The sequence below is a fragment of the Sebastes umbrosus genome, chromosome 18, assembly GCF_015220745.1.
Source record: "Sebastes umbrosus isolate fSebUmb1 chromosome 18, fSebUmb1.pri, whole genome shotgun sequence".
NCBI classification, from domain to species: Eukaryota; Metazoa; Chordata; class Actinopteri; order Perciformes; family Sebastidae; genus Sebastes; species Sebastes umbrosus.
The window spans coordinates 14,184,929-14,206,735 of record NC_051286.1 but is presented as its reverse complement, the minus strand read 5'-3'; the positions used below and the strand labels follow the sequence as shown (position 1 = coordinate 14,206,735).

At 38.4% G+C, this 21,807-nt stretch overlaps 2 protein-coding genes across 4 annotated transcripts in view; both read left to right on the top strand.

The window, feature by feature from the left end:
* The first annotated feature begins 530 nt into the window (after window positions 1-530).
* eif2b2 (eukaryotic translation initiation factor 2B, subunit 2 beta) lies at window positions 531-4,527 on the top strand. Its single transcript, XM_037750482.1, has 8 exons — window positions 531-702; window positions 1,806-1,926; window positions 2,250-2,401; window positions 2,542-2,705; window positions 3,266-3,361; window positions 3,916-4,053; window positions 4,135-4,201; window positions 4,330-4,527. Exons 1-8 carry the CDS (start codon window positions 531-533, stop codon window positions 4,485-4,487), a joined length of 1,068 nt encoding a protein of 355 aa, XP_037606410.1. The 3' UTR covers window positions 4,488-4,527.
* Window positions 4,528-5,614: 1,087 nt separating this feature from the next.
* LOC119477212 (acetyl-coenzyme A synthetase 2-like, mitochondrial) overlaps window positions 5,615-21,807 on the top strand; it is a 41,138-nt gene continuing 24,945 nt past the window's right edge. For 2 of the 3 annotated variants that reach the window (XM_037751177.1, XM_037751172.1), the window contains exons 1-3: window positions 5,615-5,704; window positions 5,861-6,016; window positions 11,340-11,510. Coding sequence is in view for 1 of the 3 variants with exons in the window: in XM_037751175.1 (XP_037607103.1) it covers window position 11,506 (1 nt within the window). In the remaining 2 variants the exon portion in view is untranslated. The remainder of the gene's footprint in view (window positions 5,705-5,860; window positions 6,017-11,339; window positions 11,511-21,807) is intronic. The other variant, XM_037751175.1, reaches the window with a different exon arrangement.

Here is a 21,807-nt window from a genome sequence, read left to right as displayed (position 1 = left end):
TTCCCAGTTGCTTGTTTGCTAACCCTCCTAATACATCCATGGACAACATGCAAAGTCTCTCAGAGCTTATGAAGAACTGAACATATATGATGATGACCCCTAGAGCTACTATGGAAGAGTGCAGTCTTTATTTAGTCTATTTATTTATTTATGCATTTCTTTTTTTGTTCCTTGAATTATTTTCTACTCCCTCTTTTATTTTTGTTATTATATTATTTTTTTTATAATTTAAGTTATCTTTCCTATCCAATTGTGCCTTGTATGTTAGAAGTATTGAGTTTAGATTACTATGCCTTAATGTTTGTAAATTAATTTTCTTCAATAAAAATAAAAATAAAAAAACATCCATGTTGCTATAACACACTGCAGAATTGAAGCACTATCACGTGACGCGGCTCCACCAATCACATGTAAGCGCAGTCACAGTCACCCGGAAGTACTCCTGAAGTACTTCCGCCTGTCTTCTTCCTGTCAACACAGTCGCATGGTAGTGAGTTACACCTGACAGCAAGTCGCTTATAAAAACAAACATGCCGGGTCCAGACAGAGAAACAGACCTGACGGAGAGGATTGAAGCCTTCCTGTCGGACCTGAAGCGAGGAGGCAGCGGGACGGGTCCTCTGCGGGGCTCTGCGGAGACAGCCCGAGAGACCACCGCTCTGCTCCGGAGGATCACAGCCCAGGCTCGATGGAGCAGCGCAGGTTACTACATATGATGCCGTCACTGTGTTCATGTAGAGAGGTTAACATCACAGCAGTGCAGGGAGCTCGTGTGAAAGCTGTCATTGTGAGGACTGTTGTGTCAAACCTGTTGTTGCTGCTGCAACATCTGTCAGCAGTGTGGTAATAGTGTAATAGTCTCTCTATTCATGAAGTTCACAGATGGAGAAGGTTTAATTCAAGGGAACGAGTTTCTAATAAAGTTCACTGATTGTGCAGATAGACATAGTTGCTTGTTTTACCCCCATACCTTTATTTAAAGTCTACAGTTTTGACATTTGAGTGAACAATGCGAGATCATTTGTGGAACATGAGCTAATAAAAAGACCTAGTTTTCTATGTGAATAAGTAAGTAAGCAAGTAAACCTTTTATTTATAGAGCACCTTTTAAAACACACCGTTAAAAAGTGGTTCACACACAAGAAGAAACATCAAGCAATGATAAAAACAAGGACAAATTTCAATATGACACACAGAAACAGTGAGAAACAGATCAAACAAAAACAAACACATGTGGATGAGGCCTATAGAAAGGCTTGCCTATAGAGATGGGTTTTTAGAAGCCGCTTAAAACAGTCCAGAGATTCAGCAGCTCTAATAGATTGGGGGGAGAGGTGATTCCAGACAGAAAAGGCCTGATCACCTTTTGTTTTACAGTTTGAGCGGGGGATGGATAAAAGGCTGAGATTACAGGATCGAAGTGTTTGACAGGTCGAATATGGAACAAGGAGATCAGCAATGTAACTGGGGATGAGGTCATGCAGTGCCTGTGAGACAGGTCACTCAAATAAGTTACGAATACAAAGAACTTTATTAATTTCAAAGGTGTATATACAAGATGTGCATACAGTAGAATAAAATATATATGCATGGAGGTGCAAATGAAACTGCTAACTGACAACAATGCATGTGAAAGATTATAAAGAGTCAAATGTTTCTTTAGCAATGAGTAAACTGTACAGAAAGGTGCATCTGTTTTGCTATGTGTTACACTCTCCATCCATGTAAAGTATGAATGAAAAGCACAAATTAATTATCTGTAAAAAAGTATTTACAGATATCCTATTCCATCTACTCTGTTTCAGGCGATCTGATGGAAATAATCCGTAAAGAGGGGAGGAGAATGACTGCGGCCCAGCCGTCAGAGACAACTGTTGGTAACATGATCAGACGGGTGTTGAAAATCATCAGAGAGGAATATGCCAGGTGAGGATTTAACAGAAACCAGTCACTGCACTGGAAAGGTTATAGATTAAGGTCATTGATTATACACACTCACATGACCCATGGATATTATGATCTGGATTAATTGCACATACAGTAGGAGGCACGTATACTGAAAAGTCCTGTGAGAAGATGCTGTTAAGTTATATAATCAAAGCTGTGTCCATTTTATTATGGTTACATCCTTTCTGGGTTTGATTTGTCTTTTGAACATGTGTTGATTTGGTCTCCATGAGTATGCCATCAACCAGTCTAAGCATTTAACAACTTGAAGCCCACTTGTTTTACTTGTTGTTTTCTTGCAGATCTCGAGGCAGCAGTGAAGAGACGGACCAGCAGGAATCTCTCCACAAGCTGCTGACCTCTGGAGGACTCAGCGAGGAGAACTTCAGACAGCATTTCACCGCCCTCAAAGCAAACGTCATCGAGGCCATCAATGAGCTGCTGACCGAGCTGGGTACGTTTTTTTTTTTTTCTTTCTTTTTAACAAGCGGGTAATTTATCAATCAGCTGGTATTCATTAATTAAACTGAAGTGTATTTATTCTCTGAGGTTAAAATTTGTTGCTGTTTCTCCCTTTACCACTTCACTTTTCAGAGGGAACAACCGACAACATTGCAATGCAGGCCCTGGAGCACATTCACTCTAATGAAGTCATCATGACTGTTGGACGCTCTCGCACCGTGGAGGCCTTCCTCAAAGACGCTGCACGCAAACGCAAGTTCCACGTCATCGTGGCAGAGTGCGCCCCCTTCTGCCAGGTAGGAAATACACAGCAAAGACACAAGATACACAAAATTGTGTTCATGTAGTAATAAGACTCGGTCAAAACCGAGTATACTGTATGGCTGGACCGTGTACACGTGTACACTAGGGGAAGCGCTGCTCCACTCCACTGGCGGCCTGCTCGTAAACTTTCTGTTATTCCGTCTAAACAATCCACCAAAATCTACTTCTGAAAAAATTTTAAGCGACAAATAGGCGATGCCACAGCTGAATCTCGTTTCATTTTAGAACTAGGTTGCCTAGTTTTACAGCTTGGTCCAAGTTTCCTGAGCTGGATGCATCACGCTGGACGGGCTCATTTGCATAAAGTTGAGATTTTTCAACTTCTTCAACAAATACAGACGCTCTCCAACTCGCCGCAACACTCCCAACACTCGGCCGACCAATTGTGTAACTTCATCAGTCAGTCACTCAGTGATGGACTTTTGCGTTTGTAGGGCTGGCCCTCTGCGGTCCAGCCAAAAACAAGAAAATCTGTTGTAACTGACATTAAAGATTGTTGTAATTTTGTATTTCTTTGTTCACCTCTCACCAGGGACATGAGATGGCAACCAGTCTCTCAAAAGCCGGCATCGAAACAACCGTGATCCCAGACGCTGCCATATTTGCAGTCATGTCTCGTGTTAATAAGGTATGTAACACCACAGAAGAAAGAGTCATGTCAGAGCATGTGGGTTAGTTAACCTGTGTGGGGATCAAGGTTATAATAGTTTTGACTTTTTTTATTTCATTTTAATTTAGTTTTGGCTAGTTTTCAGTGCGTTGGCTAGTTTTAGTTTAGTAGTAGCTTGTTCGCATTCAAAATACATGGTTGGTGAACTGTGTAGGAATGGCCATAATGTTTAATATTTAATCTTCGCACCACCAGAGTCCGATGTGAAGCAATTGAAGCATAGCACTATCTCCTAGAATGTCAAGTCCATTCAATTTCTGTGGTTCAATGTTGAGAGAGTTGGAAATTCATGCTGTCTTTTTTTCGGTAGTGATAAATTATAGCTAAAAAGCTAAAACTGAAACGAATTCACGTTAATTTTTATTTTGTTTTTATTAGTTTTTAACCAGGCAATTTAAAGAATATAGTTTTAGTATTAGTTTCAGTTTACTAACAATATTTTTCACTGCTTATTTTCGTTTTCGTTTTTGTTTCAGTTTACTATAATAACCCTTTTGGGGATCTCTTTTCAGGTCATCATTGGTACACAGACAGTCCTGGCGAACGGAGGTCTGCGGGCCGTCAATGGGACACACACTCTGGCCCTCGCAGCCAAGCACCACTCAACACCGCTGATTGTTTGTGCTCCCATGTTCAAGCTCTCGCCTCAGGTAAGAAGACACTCCAATCTGCCACATTTCTATCATTACTGCTGACAGCAAAATGACAAAGAAACTATTTTGCATCCTTAGTTCCCAAATGAAGAAGACACCTTCCACAAGTTTGTCTCTCCGCATGAGGTGCTTCCTTTCACTGAAGGTAACGCTGACATTCCTCACAAAATGCTTTCTTTTCAACATCTGTTTTTAAGCTTTTAAAATAATTGTTCCTCTTTTGTATAATAATATCCAAAAGTAAATTTTCACTGCTTACAATTCGTATTTCAGGTGAGATTCTCTCAAAGGTGAACGTGCACTGTCCGGTGTTTGACTACGTCCCACCGGAGCTCATCACACTGTTCATCTCCAACATCGGAGGACATGCGCCGTCGTACATCTACCGACTGATGAGCGAACTTTACCACCCAGAAGACCACGAACTTTAACCAGCGGAATTAACAAATAAATTAAATAATGATTGATGCAGTCATTTGTGTTTCTTTTGATGAGGTACGGTAAGGAGTTCTTCAGAAATATACTGCTATATATCAGTAATATGATGGCATAACTGACTGTACATATGTCACAGTAACTTACTGTGAAAGTAATGCAACTAGCAGCCAGTAATTTACTGTAAATTTACAATCAAATATTTATGGTCGTGGCTAAAAGGTAACACGCAAATTGCGAAACTCTTGCGAGATGGTCATGGTTAGGCATTGACCTTGAATAACTAAGGTTAGGATAGGTCGTCGGGCAGCGAGTTTTGCAAGTTTGGGGTTTTGGGTTATCTCCCAGACAACCAATATTTATGTGTATTCTTCCTCTATAGTCAGTACTATATTTAGCATTTTCCAGCTAATGCAAGTTTTTTTAATAGTGTATCAATATAAGAAGTAGGAGAATTTTCTCAACCCATTAAAAAAAACCTTAATCCTTCAGTTTATCTGAACAAAATCATCAAAAAATTGGAGATGCACAGTTTTCACTGGACAGTAAGTGTATGGAAAAAAACTTAATCTGAAAAGTAACTATAGCTATCAGAAAAAATGTAGTGGAGTAAAAAAGTACATTTTGCCTCTGAGATGTAGTGGAGTAGAAGTATAAAGTTGCATAAAATGGGAATACTCAAGTAAATACTGTTAAACTATCAAAATGCTCAATATACAGAGAAATACACACAGCCCCGTATTCAGAAATTGTGCGTTTGAAACAAGCCGTTAGGATTTCTGTCCATTTGTGATGTCACAAATATACAATATTTAGACCATTTACACAGTTTTAAACAGAAACATTCTAAATGTGTCCCAGTTTATTTCCTGTTGCAGTGTATAATAACATCAGCTGACAGGAAGTAAACATGGACCCAAGCAAGGAACGCAATTCCTTTGCAATTCTGTTGCCATTCCATTGAAATGCACTAAAACGGAGCGTTGGTATATTCAGGCAGACAGTACGAGGAAAATAAAGTTTTTTTTTTAACATTACAGCATGTAAACATGTTCTAGTAGAAACACAAAATACAAGTATGAACCTGAAAATGAGCACGATATGGGACCTTTAAGTAAAAAGATGATCTCGCAGTGCGTGCTCTCGCGAGATGTGTGCAAATCTCGTTGGGCAGGTACAACCCGGACCACAACACCTGCGGGGCTAGCAGCGGGTAAGCTCAACAACATCGCAATGAAATAAAGAATTACGTAATTATGGGCTATGGTTAATGTTAGCATTATTGTACCTCGGCACAGGTAACAATAAAGGTTTTATTAACCTTTATTAATCACTGGTTTAATGCCTTAATCCCTTTTTGTGCCTGCAGAGCCTCATTCAACTCAAAATGTTTGAAAAGTTTGAGGAGAGCAGTGGGACAGAGAGAGGCTGAGAGGACTGGTTGCTTTGAGGATGGATGTGCAGAGAAGTTGAGCTGATTGAGGAGGACTTGTTCATAAAGCTCACAAAATACCGTCCACAACAGGTGAGTACTGTAGGATACAACAACACACTAATTGTGGCTGCAGCTGCTGTGGAGCTTTTGTTATTCATTGTCGATTGCTTTTGTTTAATTGTTTAAGTTGTGTTTTATTTTCTGGTTAAATCCAGTGAAGCTTCACAGAGGAAGGTGGTTGTATAATATTTAATCGCAATTAATTGCATGATTGATTAATCACGATTAATCCCACATTTTTTAACTGTTCAGAATATACCTTAAAGGTCCCATATCATGCTCATATTGAGGTTCATACTTGTATTTTGTGTTTCTACTAGAACATGTTTACATGCTATAATGTTAAAATCCTTTATTTTCCTCATACTGTCAGCCTGAATATACCTGTATTTACCCTCTGTCTGAAACGCTCCGTTTTAGCGCATTTTGACGGAATTGCAACGGAATTGCGTTGTGAGGCAGCTTGGGTCCATGTGTACTTCCTGTCAGCTGATGACATTCCCATACACTGCAACAAGAATAAACTGGGACACGTTTAGAATGTTTACGTTTAAAATTGTGTCAAGGGTCTAAATATTGTATATTCGTGACATCACAAATGGGCAGAAATCCTGACAGCTTGTTTCAAATGCAGAATTTCTGAATACGGGGCTGTGTGTATTTCCCTGTGGATTGAGTGTTTCGATACTTTCACAGTTTTTATATAGGATTTAAACCTGCTTTATAATAAAAAACATGAAAATCTCACTTTTTTATAATATGGGACCTTTAAAACTCATTTTATTTAATGTTTTTTTATGATGTTGACAGGTGATGTACTGAAAATGTTATATGATATTATTTCAGGTAACTGTACAATTTATATTTTATATACCAACACGTAGGGCTAAGTTAATACTGTTTCAAAGTCTCCTTTAGAATGTCAGAATACAATTTCACGTGGGGAAATATGCCGACACTTGTTTATTTATTGACCTAAAAATGGAACATTTAAATATGCCTAGTTAGAAATACCCGAACCAGCCTAAAATATTCATTGTGTCTTTTTTAATCGTGGGATGTAGTTTTCCTCCTTAAACAAAATTCCCACAAAAAACTATGGACAAGGACATGACCTCAGAGTCCATAGATAGAAAGAAAGAAAGAAGTGTAATTGTAATATCTAACCACAAGGTGACTCCCCAACCTGCTTTATTCCAAGGGATGAAACAGCTCAATCCACAGGGAGCTTTACTGTGTCTGCCAAGTGTAACGTGTTGAGTGGTTGGATGTGAAGGCTTGGGATGAGGGTCAGAGGGGAGCCTGAGAGGGGTTCAGGCACCCCGTTACGGTCTAACAGAGAGAGTGTATTGTTCTCTGACCTAAATTTATTGACCTGGAACTGCAGGAAAAAAAGGTCTTTACTCTCCACTGCCCCACACTCACTGGTCAGACCATGACATCATCCAACTGTCAAACAGCATTTTCTGACAATTAGCCCCTCTGAAAGATTAAGACCTAGAACTACAACCAGCAGGGTAACATATCTGGTCTCGGTTTATAATAGATAATCATAATGATTCATCCGACTTGTGCTGAATAGATTGTGGCTGTGACTGCCTAGTTAATGGTGAAACATCCAAAGAGAGAGTCAATCTGACTCTGAATCCAACACTTTCATTTTCCTGATGTCATATCAGACATGAAGTTGAGTTATTTATTAAGGATTCTGCCTCTAACAGCTAGAAAAGGTTCATAGTCTCCTGGTTAAGCTGCAACCTTAAAGCAATGATGACATTTTCTCTTTTCATTTTCCAATTTTCACAAATGAAATGAAGACAAAAAAATATTTAGAAAATAACCTACATACACTTAATAAAGGGAAAAAAAAACAGAGGGTGGGTTATCGACATTTGAAAAGAAAAGTAAAACAAAATGTTGCAGATAATTCAATAAAAAATGAATGTGATCTAGTTGATTTAATCGACAAATCTGTAAAACTGAGTTTCAAAAGCACCACTTTAAATCTTGTGTTTACGAGCGATGTGCTCATAAGTTTCTAGGAAATAAGATATTCACTTCGAAAAAAGCATAAAAAAAATTACTAATGGACTAAAGAAATAGTTGACAAACACCAAAACAAGGTGGCAGCCCTACAAAATAGATTCTTCCAACAAACACCAAATCTGGTTCAGTCGAAAATAAAGCCTTAATTCACCGAGTTAGATAACCTAACCCACTGTATCGGCCTTTGCCGGCCTCTTTTGTGCTATTAATAACTCTCTGAACGAGTCTGACACTAAGCAACGAAGGTCGGAACAGACCTATAAAGCTGCAGTGGGTAGAAATGGAGTAAATATGATTTAGAAAAAATATTTTTATAAAACGGTCACTATATTCTGACAGTATTGCATGAGACAGGTAATCTGAAAAAAATCATGTGGCCTTCTCCGGTGCCCCTAATGGCATCAGCAAGATTTCACAGACCGGAGGAAAACAACCAATCAGAGTCGAGCTGGAGCCTTGCCGTCTCTGAGCAGCTGTCAATCACTCGCAAACTCTGATCAAACGGTCAAACTAGGCAGCGCTGATCAAATATGAATCAATATTCTGTTACTGTAATGTCTATTTCTCGCCTCAAATGTTTACAGAAACATCTTGTAGTGTACTGTTTAGCTGTAAAATGATAACATTTGTGGCCCGGCAGCCATGTTGAGATAAGTTGAGGAAATACCAAGCATCGGTCACCAGCTGGAACAACAGCCAATAGGAACGCTCTCTCTCTGAAATGACCTGTGATTGGTCAAAGTCTCCCATCACGGGCTAGATTGTTTAAAGCCTGAAAACAGAGCCATGAGGAGGAGCAGAAGTCTAGTTTTTTTCTCAGAACACTTGAATTACAATATGCTGAAAGGTTACTATGGAATTTTTGCCCAACGATGCCAAAAACGTTCTGCCTACTGAAGCTTTAAATTAGGCGTAGATCTACTATGAGTGGAGATTCAGCAACTGGTTTGGCAATTTCTCGCCTAAAATTTGTTCAGAAACATATTTTGGAGGTGAAACTACTAGCATATTTCCCCTGTTTCCAAATTAGGGGACAGGAAATGCATTTGTGCACATAGCTTTGTGGGGGTTTTAGGAGCATGGAGGACACATATATGCATCCTTGAAAATCCTCTGAATGTAGTTCTTAGTCCTTGGTAGAAATTCAAAGAATCCTTGACATTGGAACAGTCTTTGGCGGGATTCGATGCCGTAGCATCCTTGAAATTCAGCCGTTAAAGGATCCTTGCTTGACTTTGAGAAACACCCACTGTATTACTGCCCACAAACACTAGTTAGCTGCGTGATTGTCAGTCTAGCTTCATGCCTTTGTGCTCCAGCTATATGTTCCTGATCTACCTGCCTGCCTCGTCCCTTTTGGGCTTTTTGCCTTCGCCAGCTGCCTGTCTGTCGCTTCCTTCTGGCCTCAACACACAAAGTAGACCTCACTTTTATCTGTCTGACTCTGCCTTTGAGTCTCTGCTTTTGAGTCCTCACCGTACTCCCTCCACATTTCGATCCGACAGAAAGACACACTGGCGTTCCTGTCTTTGGCCAGCAGCAGGCTCATCATCAGCATCTCAAACACATCCAGTGGCATCATCACATTCATGGGTGTGTCTTGGCGAGATCCCGCTTGTCATTTTTCTGCGCTCATGAGCTCGTCTTGGTGCGTTGAAGAAGAAGAGGAGGAGGAGAAGGAGGAGGAGGAGGAGAGAGGCAGATAAATCTCATTCTCTTTTTCATCACACTGACTTCATTCTTCACAACCCTTTGATGAGACAGGGGAGCAAACCTGGGTGGAGTCTGGAGATTTACGGCCGACAGAAGTGTGCAGGCCATTAAAGCCCAGCGTCCTGCTAATGAACAGTCAGTGCAATCACACTGAGAGGAGTACAGTATGTACAGAGCTCATCGATCCAGTGTCATCCTTAGGGACGTGTAAGCTGTAGTCTGACCCTGTCACACGGAAGGACAACAAGATTCATCTTTATTTTCTAATCATGGTAGATTATATGATGTTGGATATCTGACCTCAGACTGCATCTTATTGTGTGATGGTTTAAGTTTCAAAGCAGAAATTCAACAAGACTACATCAGATTTTGGGAGTCATCTGCAAAATAGCAACAAAATCCTCCCTGCATGGTGTGAATGAATGCATCGTGCTTCCCCCAACATATATACACACACACACACACACACAGCATCATTATTCCCCTTACCACCCCACTGGGTATTGACGTGCAGCCGGCAGCCCCAGCTGTTGCCCGGCGATGCAGAGCTCCAAACTGTGCAGCGTCTTGTCATCAGAGTGGTGGCGTCTCGTGGGAGAGCAGAGATGAGTGCTGTAATTAGCGGGGGAACGAGGCCAGCGGCAAGCCGAGTGTTCCTGTGGGGCCCCCGGAGGCCTCAGGGGACTTTAAGACGCGTGGCTAACCTGTGGGGCTACCTGTGGCTTTTGGTGCAGCGTCAAGTGCTTATTTGTTGCATCTAAAGCAATGAAACCCCTTATAAATGTTTGGAGACAGTATAGAGGTGAATGTTTTTTGCTTTTGACAATAATTATCAATTTCGTATGATAATAACCAATAAGAATTAATTCATAATTTATGTCAAGGCTGTCTACATATGTGCCTGAGTGGGGCACCCTTTTTCTCAGTTTCGTGCCATTTAAAATAAAATATCTTTTCTTTTTGGACTGTCAGTTAGAGAAAATAACAAATTTACAGTAAAGACGTCAATTTGAGCTCTGGGAAATTGTGTTGGACACTTTTTCATTAGTTTCTGACATGTTATGGACTAAATCGATCAATTGAATAATTGATAGATTAATCGATATTGAAAGTAATTCTCAGTTGAAGCCCTAAAATGTGAAGTGTAGGTATGCCCTGTCTTCATAAAAATGGTTTGATTTTGGTCACTTGTTATAGGGATATTTTATTTTATTTTATTTTATTTTATTTTATTTTATTTTATTTTATTTTATTTTATTTATTTTATTTTATTATTTTTTTGTTTTGTTTTGGTTTATTTTTATTTCATTTTTTTAATTTAATTTTATTAATTTATTCGTTTAAATGAATTGAATTGAATTTAGTTGAATTTAATTGAATTTTAGTTTTATTTAGTTTAGTTTAAGTTAATTTAATTTTTGTTTGGTTTAATTATTTTATTTTATTTTATTTTATTTTATTTCAAATGCAATTTTCCTGACCACCAGATAAAGCTCACAGAATGTCTTGTTACTCTTATACTGTCAGCGCACAATAATAAATTACTTGTGTTTTGTGTGTGTGTGTCTGTGTCTGCGTGCGCTGGTGTGTGCAGGTGTATGACGGCTGCTTCTGCTCCATCTGCGTCTGCCGCTGATGAGTAAAGCCATGAAATAGATCCAGCTGGAGATGTGCGGAGGAGACTGAGGCCTCCTGGGAAATCATCCACACCTCCACCAGCACCGTGTCCACTTCTTTAGCACCCCAGAGAGCCATCAATAAGTGGGTAATTGAATTTTAAGCACAAACACTGCCGTCAAATGAGCGTCGCCGGGTGTGTGTGATGGGGGGATGTTTAGCGGTGTGAACATGGCGAGGCTGTCATCCGGCCCTCGGGGGGTTCGCACAGGAAGGATGAATGTTTAATCCATTAAATAACAATTACAGCCTGTAATGGTCCAGAGTGGCTGCTGCAGGGAGGGAGGCAACATGGCTGAACTGCTCACGTGCCTGAAAATGAGTTTGCTTCTTCATGACACAAAGCATCCTTACATCACTGTGTTTGAGTGAAGCAGCATGCACATACAGACTTAATGAAGCCTTTTATTTTGGGAGCAAATTTCGGGGTTTTAGCAACCTTGAGGGAATTCACGTATGTAGTAAAAAACGTACACATGGTAGATCATTTTTAGGCTGATTCCAGTATTTTTAGACTCAACATATTTGAATTGGACTACGTTGAAGCCAACTAAATAAATAAATAAAGGACAACATATGAAAGACTAGAGCTGCAGCGATTAGTCGACTTATAGACAGAAAACTATTTTGATAAATGATTAATCGTTAAAGTAATTTTTCATTCAAAAATGTCATAAAATTTTGTTATCAGCCTCTCAGATATGGAGATTTCCAGTTGTTCTCTGTTTAATATCATATTAAACTGAATATCTTTGGGTTTTGGACAAAACAAGACATTTAAAGACATCAACTTGGACTTTGAGAAACTGGGATGGACATTTTTCACTATTTCGTGACATTTTACAGACCGGAGATTAATCGATTAATCTGGAAAATACTCGGAAGATTAATCAATAATGAAAATAATCGTTAGTTGCAGCCCTATGAAAGACATACTGCAGCGGTGGTAACACTGACACACAAACAAACAGATACTCCAAGTGGACGTCAGCTCAGGAGCCTGCCTAAGAACTAAATACAAGAAAACAATGCCCGTGATTCACCTATAAACAAAATTCATAAATTATATTTCAATACATGTGAAAAGCTTAGAAATTATGTAAAAAAAAATATAACCACTCAACACACTTTTTACTAAATTACTAAAAAAGTTTAACAGGCAGTGACCTTCACTAATATTTAACCAGCTTGTAGACCTCTATGCAGGTAAACAAAACGTTTTATTTTATGGGTCTCCTGGGAAGTTTCCTGGAAATTAATTCAATTAAAGGAAAATACAGGCAGCTATATTGAGTTAATTAATTGTGCTTAGGGGTGTTGTGATATACCGGTATTGATGATAACTGTGATATTTTTAAAAAATCAAGTATGCACAGTTATGGTTACAAATTCTCTCTCCACCTCCCTACACTCGTATTTTGAGTGTAGTGCATTCACCAAAAAAGAGACAAAGCACACAATAAACAAAGTTAAAGATAAATTCGACTGATGGCATTATTCATATTTTTTTCTTTCAAATTTTCTATAGATATCGTGATGAACAAACTTCAATAAAACGTGCAAAAATATAATTAAACAACTAACTCAATAAATGAAAAATCTAAATAATTCAAAAATTTCTGAACAATTTTTTGGTGTCTTGGGTGGACTTCCCTCATGACCTCAGTATTTATAAAATCCTGGCTATGGCTCTGCAGCCATTCCAAGATAAACATCTGATATATTTTTATTTGTAATGTTTTACTAATTGATTTATCACTGCAATAACTGTTCAGGTCATCTATGCAGCTCATTCAATCAATGAGGTGCAGATTGTTTAATTAGTCGCCCACTTGACCTTTTGCAACATCTTACCAGATTCATTCCTCAGTATTCATCCTCTCGTGTGTGTTATGTGAGTGTAAAATAGCCCGTCCCCTTTGAGTGAAAATTAGATTTTAGTTTGTGTTATAAGTTCTTTCTCAGTAATGAAGCAACCTTGAAAAATCACTGTGTAACTGTAGACTTATATCAAAGGTGATGCCAATGTTTTATTCAGTCGACTGAAAACAATATCACTCTTAAGAATAAAAAAATCAGGCTCTTGTCTTGTGAGTCAGAAGTAAACAGATGTCTTGAAGAGATTACATTTCCACTCCGACTGTAAATTAAGTATGTGGACTGCATGACAACATCATTTTCTGGAGTCTGAGGTTGTAAGTGGAAGGAAAACACGGGGTATTAATCCCAGGGAAATCATAAACATTTTGGAAAAATGGAATCAAAACTCTGTTCATTGTCAAAAATAACCGTTTCATGTGGATCAAAAAAGTTGGCTAACCAGAGGAAGGTCACAGCTTAAGACTTGATTATTCAAATATTCTAGAAAATGTCACTTGAATTGAGAAAAAAAGAGTTACCTGGAAATCAAACAGAAAAGAGTTCACATGCTCTCACATTTTTAAAATGCATCGACAAATACAGTGACAGATTAAATCAGGGAAAGGGCCAAACTTTTTTGATTGTGGGCCATATCCAGAAAAATATAAGGAGTCACGGGCCAAACAATAGTAAATGCGTAGTTTTCAACCAGTTTCACCAAAAGAAAATCAGTGTTTCTAGACCAGAAAACCCTATGTGCCATAGAAAATTAACTTTCTATCAAAATAACGCAACACTACTGAACAGTTTAACGTTTGACATTACAGTAGTTTATTGGTGTCCCCACATATTATATAAAGTATTTTTGCATCTGCTGCTAAAGTGTCCACTTAAAATATTTTTACTTTATGTGTTTAAATCTGTAAATAGGTGAAGTTAAAACAGGCAGAAATTGTCAAATATTGGTTTCTGTTCCCGGCCTAATCGCCCACTTAAAAGAGTACAATGTAAATGTAAGATGTAAATCTGTAAGTCTAATATTAAGATCAGTGGCGGCGTGTGACTTAAAAAATTGGGGAGGACGGGAGGAAAACCAACCCACGGCGTCATGTTATTTTACACTAGTTGTCTACTTATCTCTACTTTCTTTCTTTATTAAACAAAAGAACATAATTCACATTCAGTATAACAATAACAAAAGAGCCAGGGGTATTTCACACCAAACAAAAATATTAAAAACGACATATATTGAGTGTCTTAATAGCCTTTTTCTTAGTCGAAGTAGAAAGTGGGTTCACATATTGCTCAACATCCTTCAAGAAAACAACAAAATAAGGTATTTATTGTTAAATGTTATATTTATGAATAAAAGATTAAAAGAAAATGTATCAAATTTATTATAAGAAAATATTGTTTTGGGGTTTTTGAACAAACCAAACACCACATTTTCCAAGAGGTTAAGACGGAGATAATTCCACTAAATTTACTCGACATCAACTGTAGCGTTCAAACTAGGATGTACAATGTACGTACAGTGCAATTTATTAGAAATATGCTCAAGCCATATTCTAGTTTATTAAAAAAAAATCACCATGGGCCATTTAACAACGGCCCCCAGGTTTAAATCATCCGGCATGGCATGAGTGACATGTTTGGTGAAAGTAAGTCTTCTCAGTAAAAGACAAGCTGGTGTTAAATCCACAGAGCAGCGATCTGAATCGGGCATTGGGGGATTAGAAGATTAGAAACATTTAAAGGCCTAAATGGAGAGTTAAGTGCTCGTGTGAGAGTGTGTTTTTGTAAATGTGACAGCGGGTCAAAAATAGGAAATTATGCAAGTGGACTGAAGCTATCGTGGTGCACAAGATACATAAAATAACAGAATATGATTCAGGAAAAATCATTTAGCATTGCCTGATCACTGTATTGTAAAGTGTGTAACTTCACCCTCCCTTACACACACACACACACACACACACACACACACACACACACAAGGCTCCCTGAACACAGTGTGTCAGTGTGATCGTTAAGTTGCACCCGTGATCCAAAGCGAGTTTGCTAGCTGTGGTTTTCTCATGCTGCCCACACAATGGCCCGTATATGGGAGCTGCCTGGTGGCATTGCTTAATTAGGCGAAGAGTTGATTCATTTGCACTAATTGACAGCTAATTAAAGGAGTGAGGGCACATCGGATTGACGTTCCTCTGAGCGGAGAGGCCATGACCGCAGGGGATGTTAGAGAGAGGGAGTTATGAAATATAGTGAGTCTTCTGGGTACCACCTGCCATCAGACGTGGCCTCAAACATATGGACCAGTCTGTGTGTGTTTGGTTAAACAGGCTCAGTGTTGAAATGCAGCCTGTAGAGTCCAGCTGCTTGTGGTTCATAGTTTCCTTAAGCTGCAAGAAAAAGAAAGTGAATCTGATAATAATAATAATATATTCAGTTCTAGCTAAGACAAATTATTGGACGTAAGTTAGCAAGCTGAATGTTGATTTCATCACAGTGGAAGCTGCATTTTGTGATTTTTTTTTTTAAACGAACTGAACAGAAAAGGTGACGACCATTGTCATGTTTGTGAAGTTGTTTCACTGCTGTGAATGATAATTATTTATATATAAATAATAAATAATAATTTCAAATTTCTTTAACGCATTAAGGCAACTTGCGTTTTTTAATTAACCTCGGCCGCTATTCGATCTTTCGGAGATTGTAGCGGGCTGAGTTCTAAAGCTAGAGTGAAATATGAAAACCTAAGGAATCCATTAGTACCAGCCATGTCATACTAGCTTGTCATTCAATAACGCTCCAAACCTACACTAAATTTTGGCGAGGAAAAACTGGCATGGCCATTTTCAAAGGGGTCCCTTGACCTCTGACCTCCAGATATGCGAATGAAAATGGGTTCTATGGGTACCCACGAGTCTCCCCTTTACAGACATGCCCACTTTATGATAATCACATGCGGTTTTGTGTAAGTCATAGTCAAGTCAGATTAATCACAATTAAATATTTTAATTGATTGACAGCCCTAGTATTTTTTTATATGAATGGATGGGATGTAACGGGTAAGAGGGTTGTTCGTCGTGACAAACCCACAGAAGATTATCACCCGACTCTCTCATCAGCATTATCAGCTGTTTTCAGCAAGAAAAAGCCCTGATAAACCCACTGCAATCGCTTCCTGCCCAGCACCAAACAGCAGTCTAGCGTCTAGCTGGTGAACACAGCGGAGCGTTTAACAGCTAAAGTGTCTGATATTTCCCTCAGGAGTTGGTGTTCTCATACACCGTTCGTAGCTATACCAGCGAAAAGCAATGTACTGTAATTCGTATATATCTCATGAAAGAACGATAAACGCCATGTAGGGAGGGGTGGATGGGTGGGTAAAAAACCAGGAGACCAGTGTTCGTAACCCATGTAAAACCAGAAGTCAACGTTGATTTGACACGTAATGACGTAAACGATCTTCTCCTGAAATCTTTTCCTAAACCTAACTAAGTAGTTTTGTTGCCTAAACCAACCCAAGTTGTTTCCTGTTAAGACGGAAGTTTATTTTGAAAAGACTGTATTTGTGCAACAAGCGGAAATTGACACACATTGCTTGACATTCGTAGGAAAACAAATACAGAATGAGGAATAACTTTTCGTAAGATATCATATGAACCGTTAAATGACGATACATTGAAAAGGAGAGTGAATATTATCAGGTCTTCAAATGAATACTGTTCATGTAATCTGTGGCAATTTAACATTATGTCATGTTTACTATATTCAGCTGATTGTGTACCCAAAGGTATCAAGGGTAATCCAAGATTGTAAGATTATTTTCAGAAAATAGTATGAAGTACTTTCTGATGCACCTCTTGGCTGTCTGTAAAGAAACATACATAGCGGCTCCTGCTTCTCTGTTTTCAACATGTTGGCAGCTCTCCAGGTTTGGGACGCTGTCACAGGACGTTAACACAAGTTGTCCAGAGTCTCAGGGCCAACAGTGAAGGTCCTGAGTGAGTCAACTCAAATCTCTCTCGTCCTGCGGGACGAGGGAAACGCTCTCCGCAGGAGACCAAGAATAGGCTGTCTTCATGTCTGCTGGCGCTGCCTGTGTGAATCAAAAAAAGACAATTAGGGGCTTATTAGGGTCTCGGATAGACATAGCTCACGGGGCGTCCGCTCGCCTGCTCGGCCCCGGCTCTGAGCCGCTGCCATAGCTCAAAACAGTCAGGGGCATTGTCTCACCTAATTACACTGAAACCAGAGGCCCCTTTTTTGTGTTGCCACTGCCATGCCTGTCCGATTCCCTTCTCCTGCCTAACTGCTAGTCCCTGTCCACTGTGGAAGTGTGCTAATTAGACAAGAAATGGGTCCAAGTAATTATGTCAATTCTCGTTACGAGTGACCACAATGAGGAATATTATTTTGTCAGGAAAGTTTTTCGGGGTTTGGGGGGCCTCTCTCCCACGTTTCCCAAAGTATTTTCCTCATTACGCCAATAACACATCTGCACATGGGACGGGGGAATGCGGCACACTCGGCAAGTCAGAGTCCCCGACAAACTTCAGAGCATAAATAGATGCACTCATACAGAAATGGAGACTATAGAATGGCAATAGCATGAAGTTATTGCCCTAATTAATGCTTTGTGCCCACAGAGCAAACTGTTGAATCACAAGTGGCACATTGTTAGGATTGTGAGAGCCTTTTGTTTCTTCACCTTAATAGGATGTTTTGATCAACGGCTGTTTGGTGACCCAGCTCTTCTTCTTAAATGCCGAGCTCTGGGAAACGGCAATTAGCTAGATTAGAAGAGCCATTTCTGGAGCCTCAAACAAAGACAAAGATGGATCAGACAGAAAGAGCTGGTTCAGAAACTCATCACTGACCCAGACTGTTATAGCCTCAAATATGTTTTTATTGAAGAGCTGTAGTGAATGAATTGTAATGGTAAAAATGGTTTAAAATCAACGTATCCTCATTCAAATGCTCGTATGATATCTCACAAAAAGTTATTCCTAATTATTCGTGCTTTTTCCTACGAATGTCCAGCAACTGAGGCTATCAGTGGATTAATATAGTTAATCGCGATTAATCGCAAATTAATCGCACATTTGTTATCTGTTCAAAATGTACCTTAAAGAGAGATTTGTGTATACTCTTATCAATATGGGAGTGGGGCAAATATACTTGCTTTATGCAAATGTATGTATATATTTATTATTGGAAAACAGTTAGCAACTCAAAACAATGAGAAATATTGTCTAGAAACTCTCACAGGTACTGCATTTTTATATAAAAAATATGATCAACTTAAAAAAAGCCCTACAGGCAACAACAGCTGTCAGTGTGTCATTGTGCTCACTTGACTAAAGTGGGCATGTCTGTAAAGAGGAGACTCGTGGGTACCCATAGAACCCATTTTCATTCACATATTTTGAGGTCAGAGGTCAAGGGACCCCTTCTAAAATGGCCATGACAGTTTTTCCTCGCCAAAATTTTGCATAACTTCGTAGTGTTATTTGACCTCCTTTGCGACAAGCTAGGTTGGTTCAAATGGATTCCTTAGGTTTTGTTGTTTTGTATGATGCTAGTATCTCCACTCTTTAACACTGGATTCACGCTTGTCCACTATAACCTCCAAAAGATTGATTAATGCGTTAAAGATATTAGTGGCGTTAAAACAATTTGAACACTTTATATCGTGTTAACGTTGAAAGCCCTACCAGCAACACATGACGAAGTGTGTCATTTCCACTCCAGTATTTTCAAAATAAACTTCCATATTCACAGAAACAACTTCGTTAAGTTCAGGCAACAAAACTACTTAGTTTTAGGAAAATATCGTGGTTTGGGTTCAAATAACACCAGAAGTGGTATAACTTAAGTACGGAAGATACGTGAGAAATAAATTAACGTTGACTTCTGGTTTCACACAGGGTGAAAAACACTGGTCTCCTGGGCAATAGTCTGGTGTTTTTTTAACTCACCCATCCACACCGACCTCCTCCCTATGCAGTGTTTGTTGCTCTTTATACTTGCTGGTTCACAATTATATGATTTACATATGAATTGATTTCGTGGGATATACAGTGAATTACTTTTCGTAGGTAAAGCTGCAAACGGTATCCGAGAACAGCTTGTTAAAATTGAGGATAGTGAAAATGAAGATGCAGGGATTGCCATCGTGTCTATTGATTTTTAAGCTTTTCACATCTCATTGTAGTTCACAATATTGTCTGTTTTAAACTTAATTCAACTATTTTAGTTTATGGAAATATTCCCTACAGATTTAATCAATGTCTCTAAAACTAACCCAGTAGATAAGGTAGCTTTTAGTGCTTTATAGAACCAAGTGGTTTATTTATGCTACATGGAGTGATTAAAAAGAACACCAAATGAGTGGATTGATTAAATCATGCTACACATATTAAATATAGCAAAGGATGATGCAGTTGCTCACTGTCATGCCCTCCGCATGACACTGTGTCATTACTGGTTCTTAAATCGGCATCATTTATTTCAACCCAAATTACAGTTGCTGGTGCATGCGATGCGTTTGTGTCAGGTAGGGCTGCACAATTAATGGAAATGTTATCGAAATCACAACATGGCCTACTGCAATGTTCAAATCCCAGAAGGGGCAATATTTGTTAAAGGTGAAATGTGTGTCAAAATACCATTTTTAAATTAGATATTTTTTTGTGCCGCCGAGATGTCCTGGCCTGCATATCATATTTTACAGACTTAAGAAAACATATTTGTTTGGTACAGATCCCGCTGAAATCACACCATAATCATTTTAATGTTTTTCAATGAAAATAAGAATTATTATGTAAAAATTATCATTCCCTCTAATATCGCAAACCATATCGCAATTGCAATGTCAGTCAAAATAATCGCAATAAGATAGTTTTTCAAAATCGTTCAGCCCTAGAGTTAGGCAACGTCATAGACAGACTGGTACTATTTTAAACAGCAACGTAAATAAAATATATAGATAACAAATTTTAAGTCATTTATTAATGTGCAAACTAATAGTTTAAATGCCCAAACAGGTTAAATGTATTTTTCACACATTTTATAGTTCTGAAATGTAAAAGGGGGATAAAAAAAGCTATTAAATAATTCATGTTAAATGTTCATAATAGTTAATCCCTTGCAGTAAAAAAGGTTTACAGTAATCAGGTTGCCTCTATACCAAACTCTCGAATGATATTCAAGTTTCTGAATCTGAGGATGGTTTCATTTGTGCTTCCTCTCTCTCTTTGTGTCAAGTGCCAAGTTCTGATTTTGCATTTTTTCTTAACACAGATGTTTGTAAAGTTTTAAGATGGAGATGAACCTGCTGAGGTGGTTTTAAGAAGATGCGGTTGTTGTTTTTCAGAAGCAGTGAGATGTGATGTTGCTCAGTAGGATGCTAAGAAGTGTTTCTGGCTGCATCCTGATCTAAGTGGAAGGATGTGATTCATGCATGTCACCCGCGTGTGTGTGTGTGTGTGTGTGTGTGTGATGTAGAAACCTCATTAGCATAGCTGTTGGTATGGCATTGATCTCTTCATTCACCTCTAATGAAATGTCTCTCTAATAGCTTCTCATGAGATGGCGGGAGGTAATTTAAGTCCCTTTACTCCTCTCCCTTTCACTCTTGAGTTCTTTACAACATCTGGGACATTTTATTTGTATTTTTTTATTTATCTTTTGACACTTTTTTATTTTATTTTCCATCACAGTGAATATTTTAATCTACAATTTCACACTGACTCAGGCAAATAAAAGCTAAATTATTTATTTTAGTCTTAAACTAAATAGCCTATAACAGCAATAGTCTCTTGGTATTATAATACAGCATTTAAAAAAAACAAAACATTTTTTTAATTAATTTTTATTTGGAGATGTTGACACTTTACATGAACAAGGAATATACATGTTTGTAGCATGATGTAATGAGCAGCATGTACTTAAAAGAGTGTTTCCATTTTTTTCTTTTTTTAAGTGTACATATACAATAAACATTTTGCCCGCCTGCCTATTCGTGGGGTACACACCTACAGTAGCAGAGAGGGAAAGGAGAATAAAAAAAAATCAATCAAATCAGGTTATCGCGTTTAGCTGCGCACAATGTCTAAATAATGGGAATAAAAAATAAATAAATAAGTTAAATATATACATATATACATACATATATACCTGCAATTTAAGTCCCTTTACTCCTCTCCCTTTCACTCTCAAGTTATTTACGACATCTGGAATATTTGTTTTGTATTTTTTTATTTATCTTTGGACACTTTTTTATTTTATTTTCCATCCCAGTGAACATTTTAATCTACAATTTCACACTGACTGCAGGCAAATAAAAGCTAAATTATTTATCTTAGTCTTAAACTAAATAGCCTATAACAGCAATAGTCTTTTGGTATTATAATACAGCATTTTATCCCCCCTTATATATTTAGGCCTCTTCTTCCTGCAGGGAGATGCAGCGCAGTGTGACACACAAAAGTAACATGGAGCCTCATAATTGACTT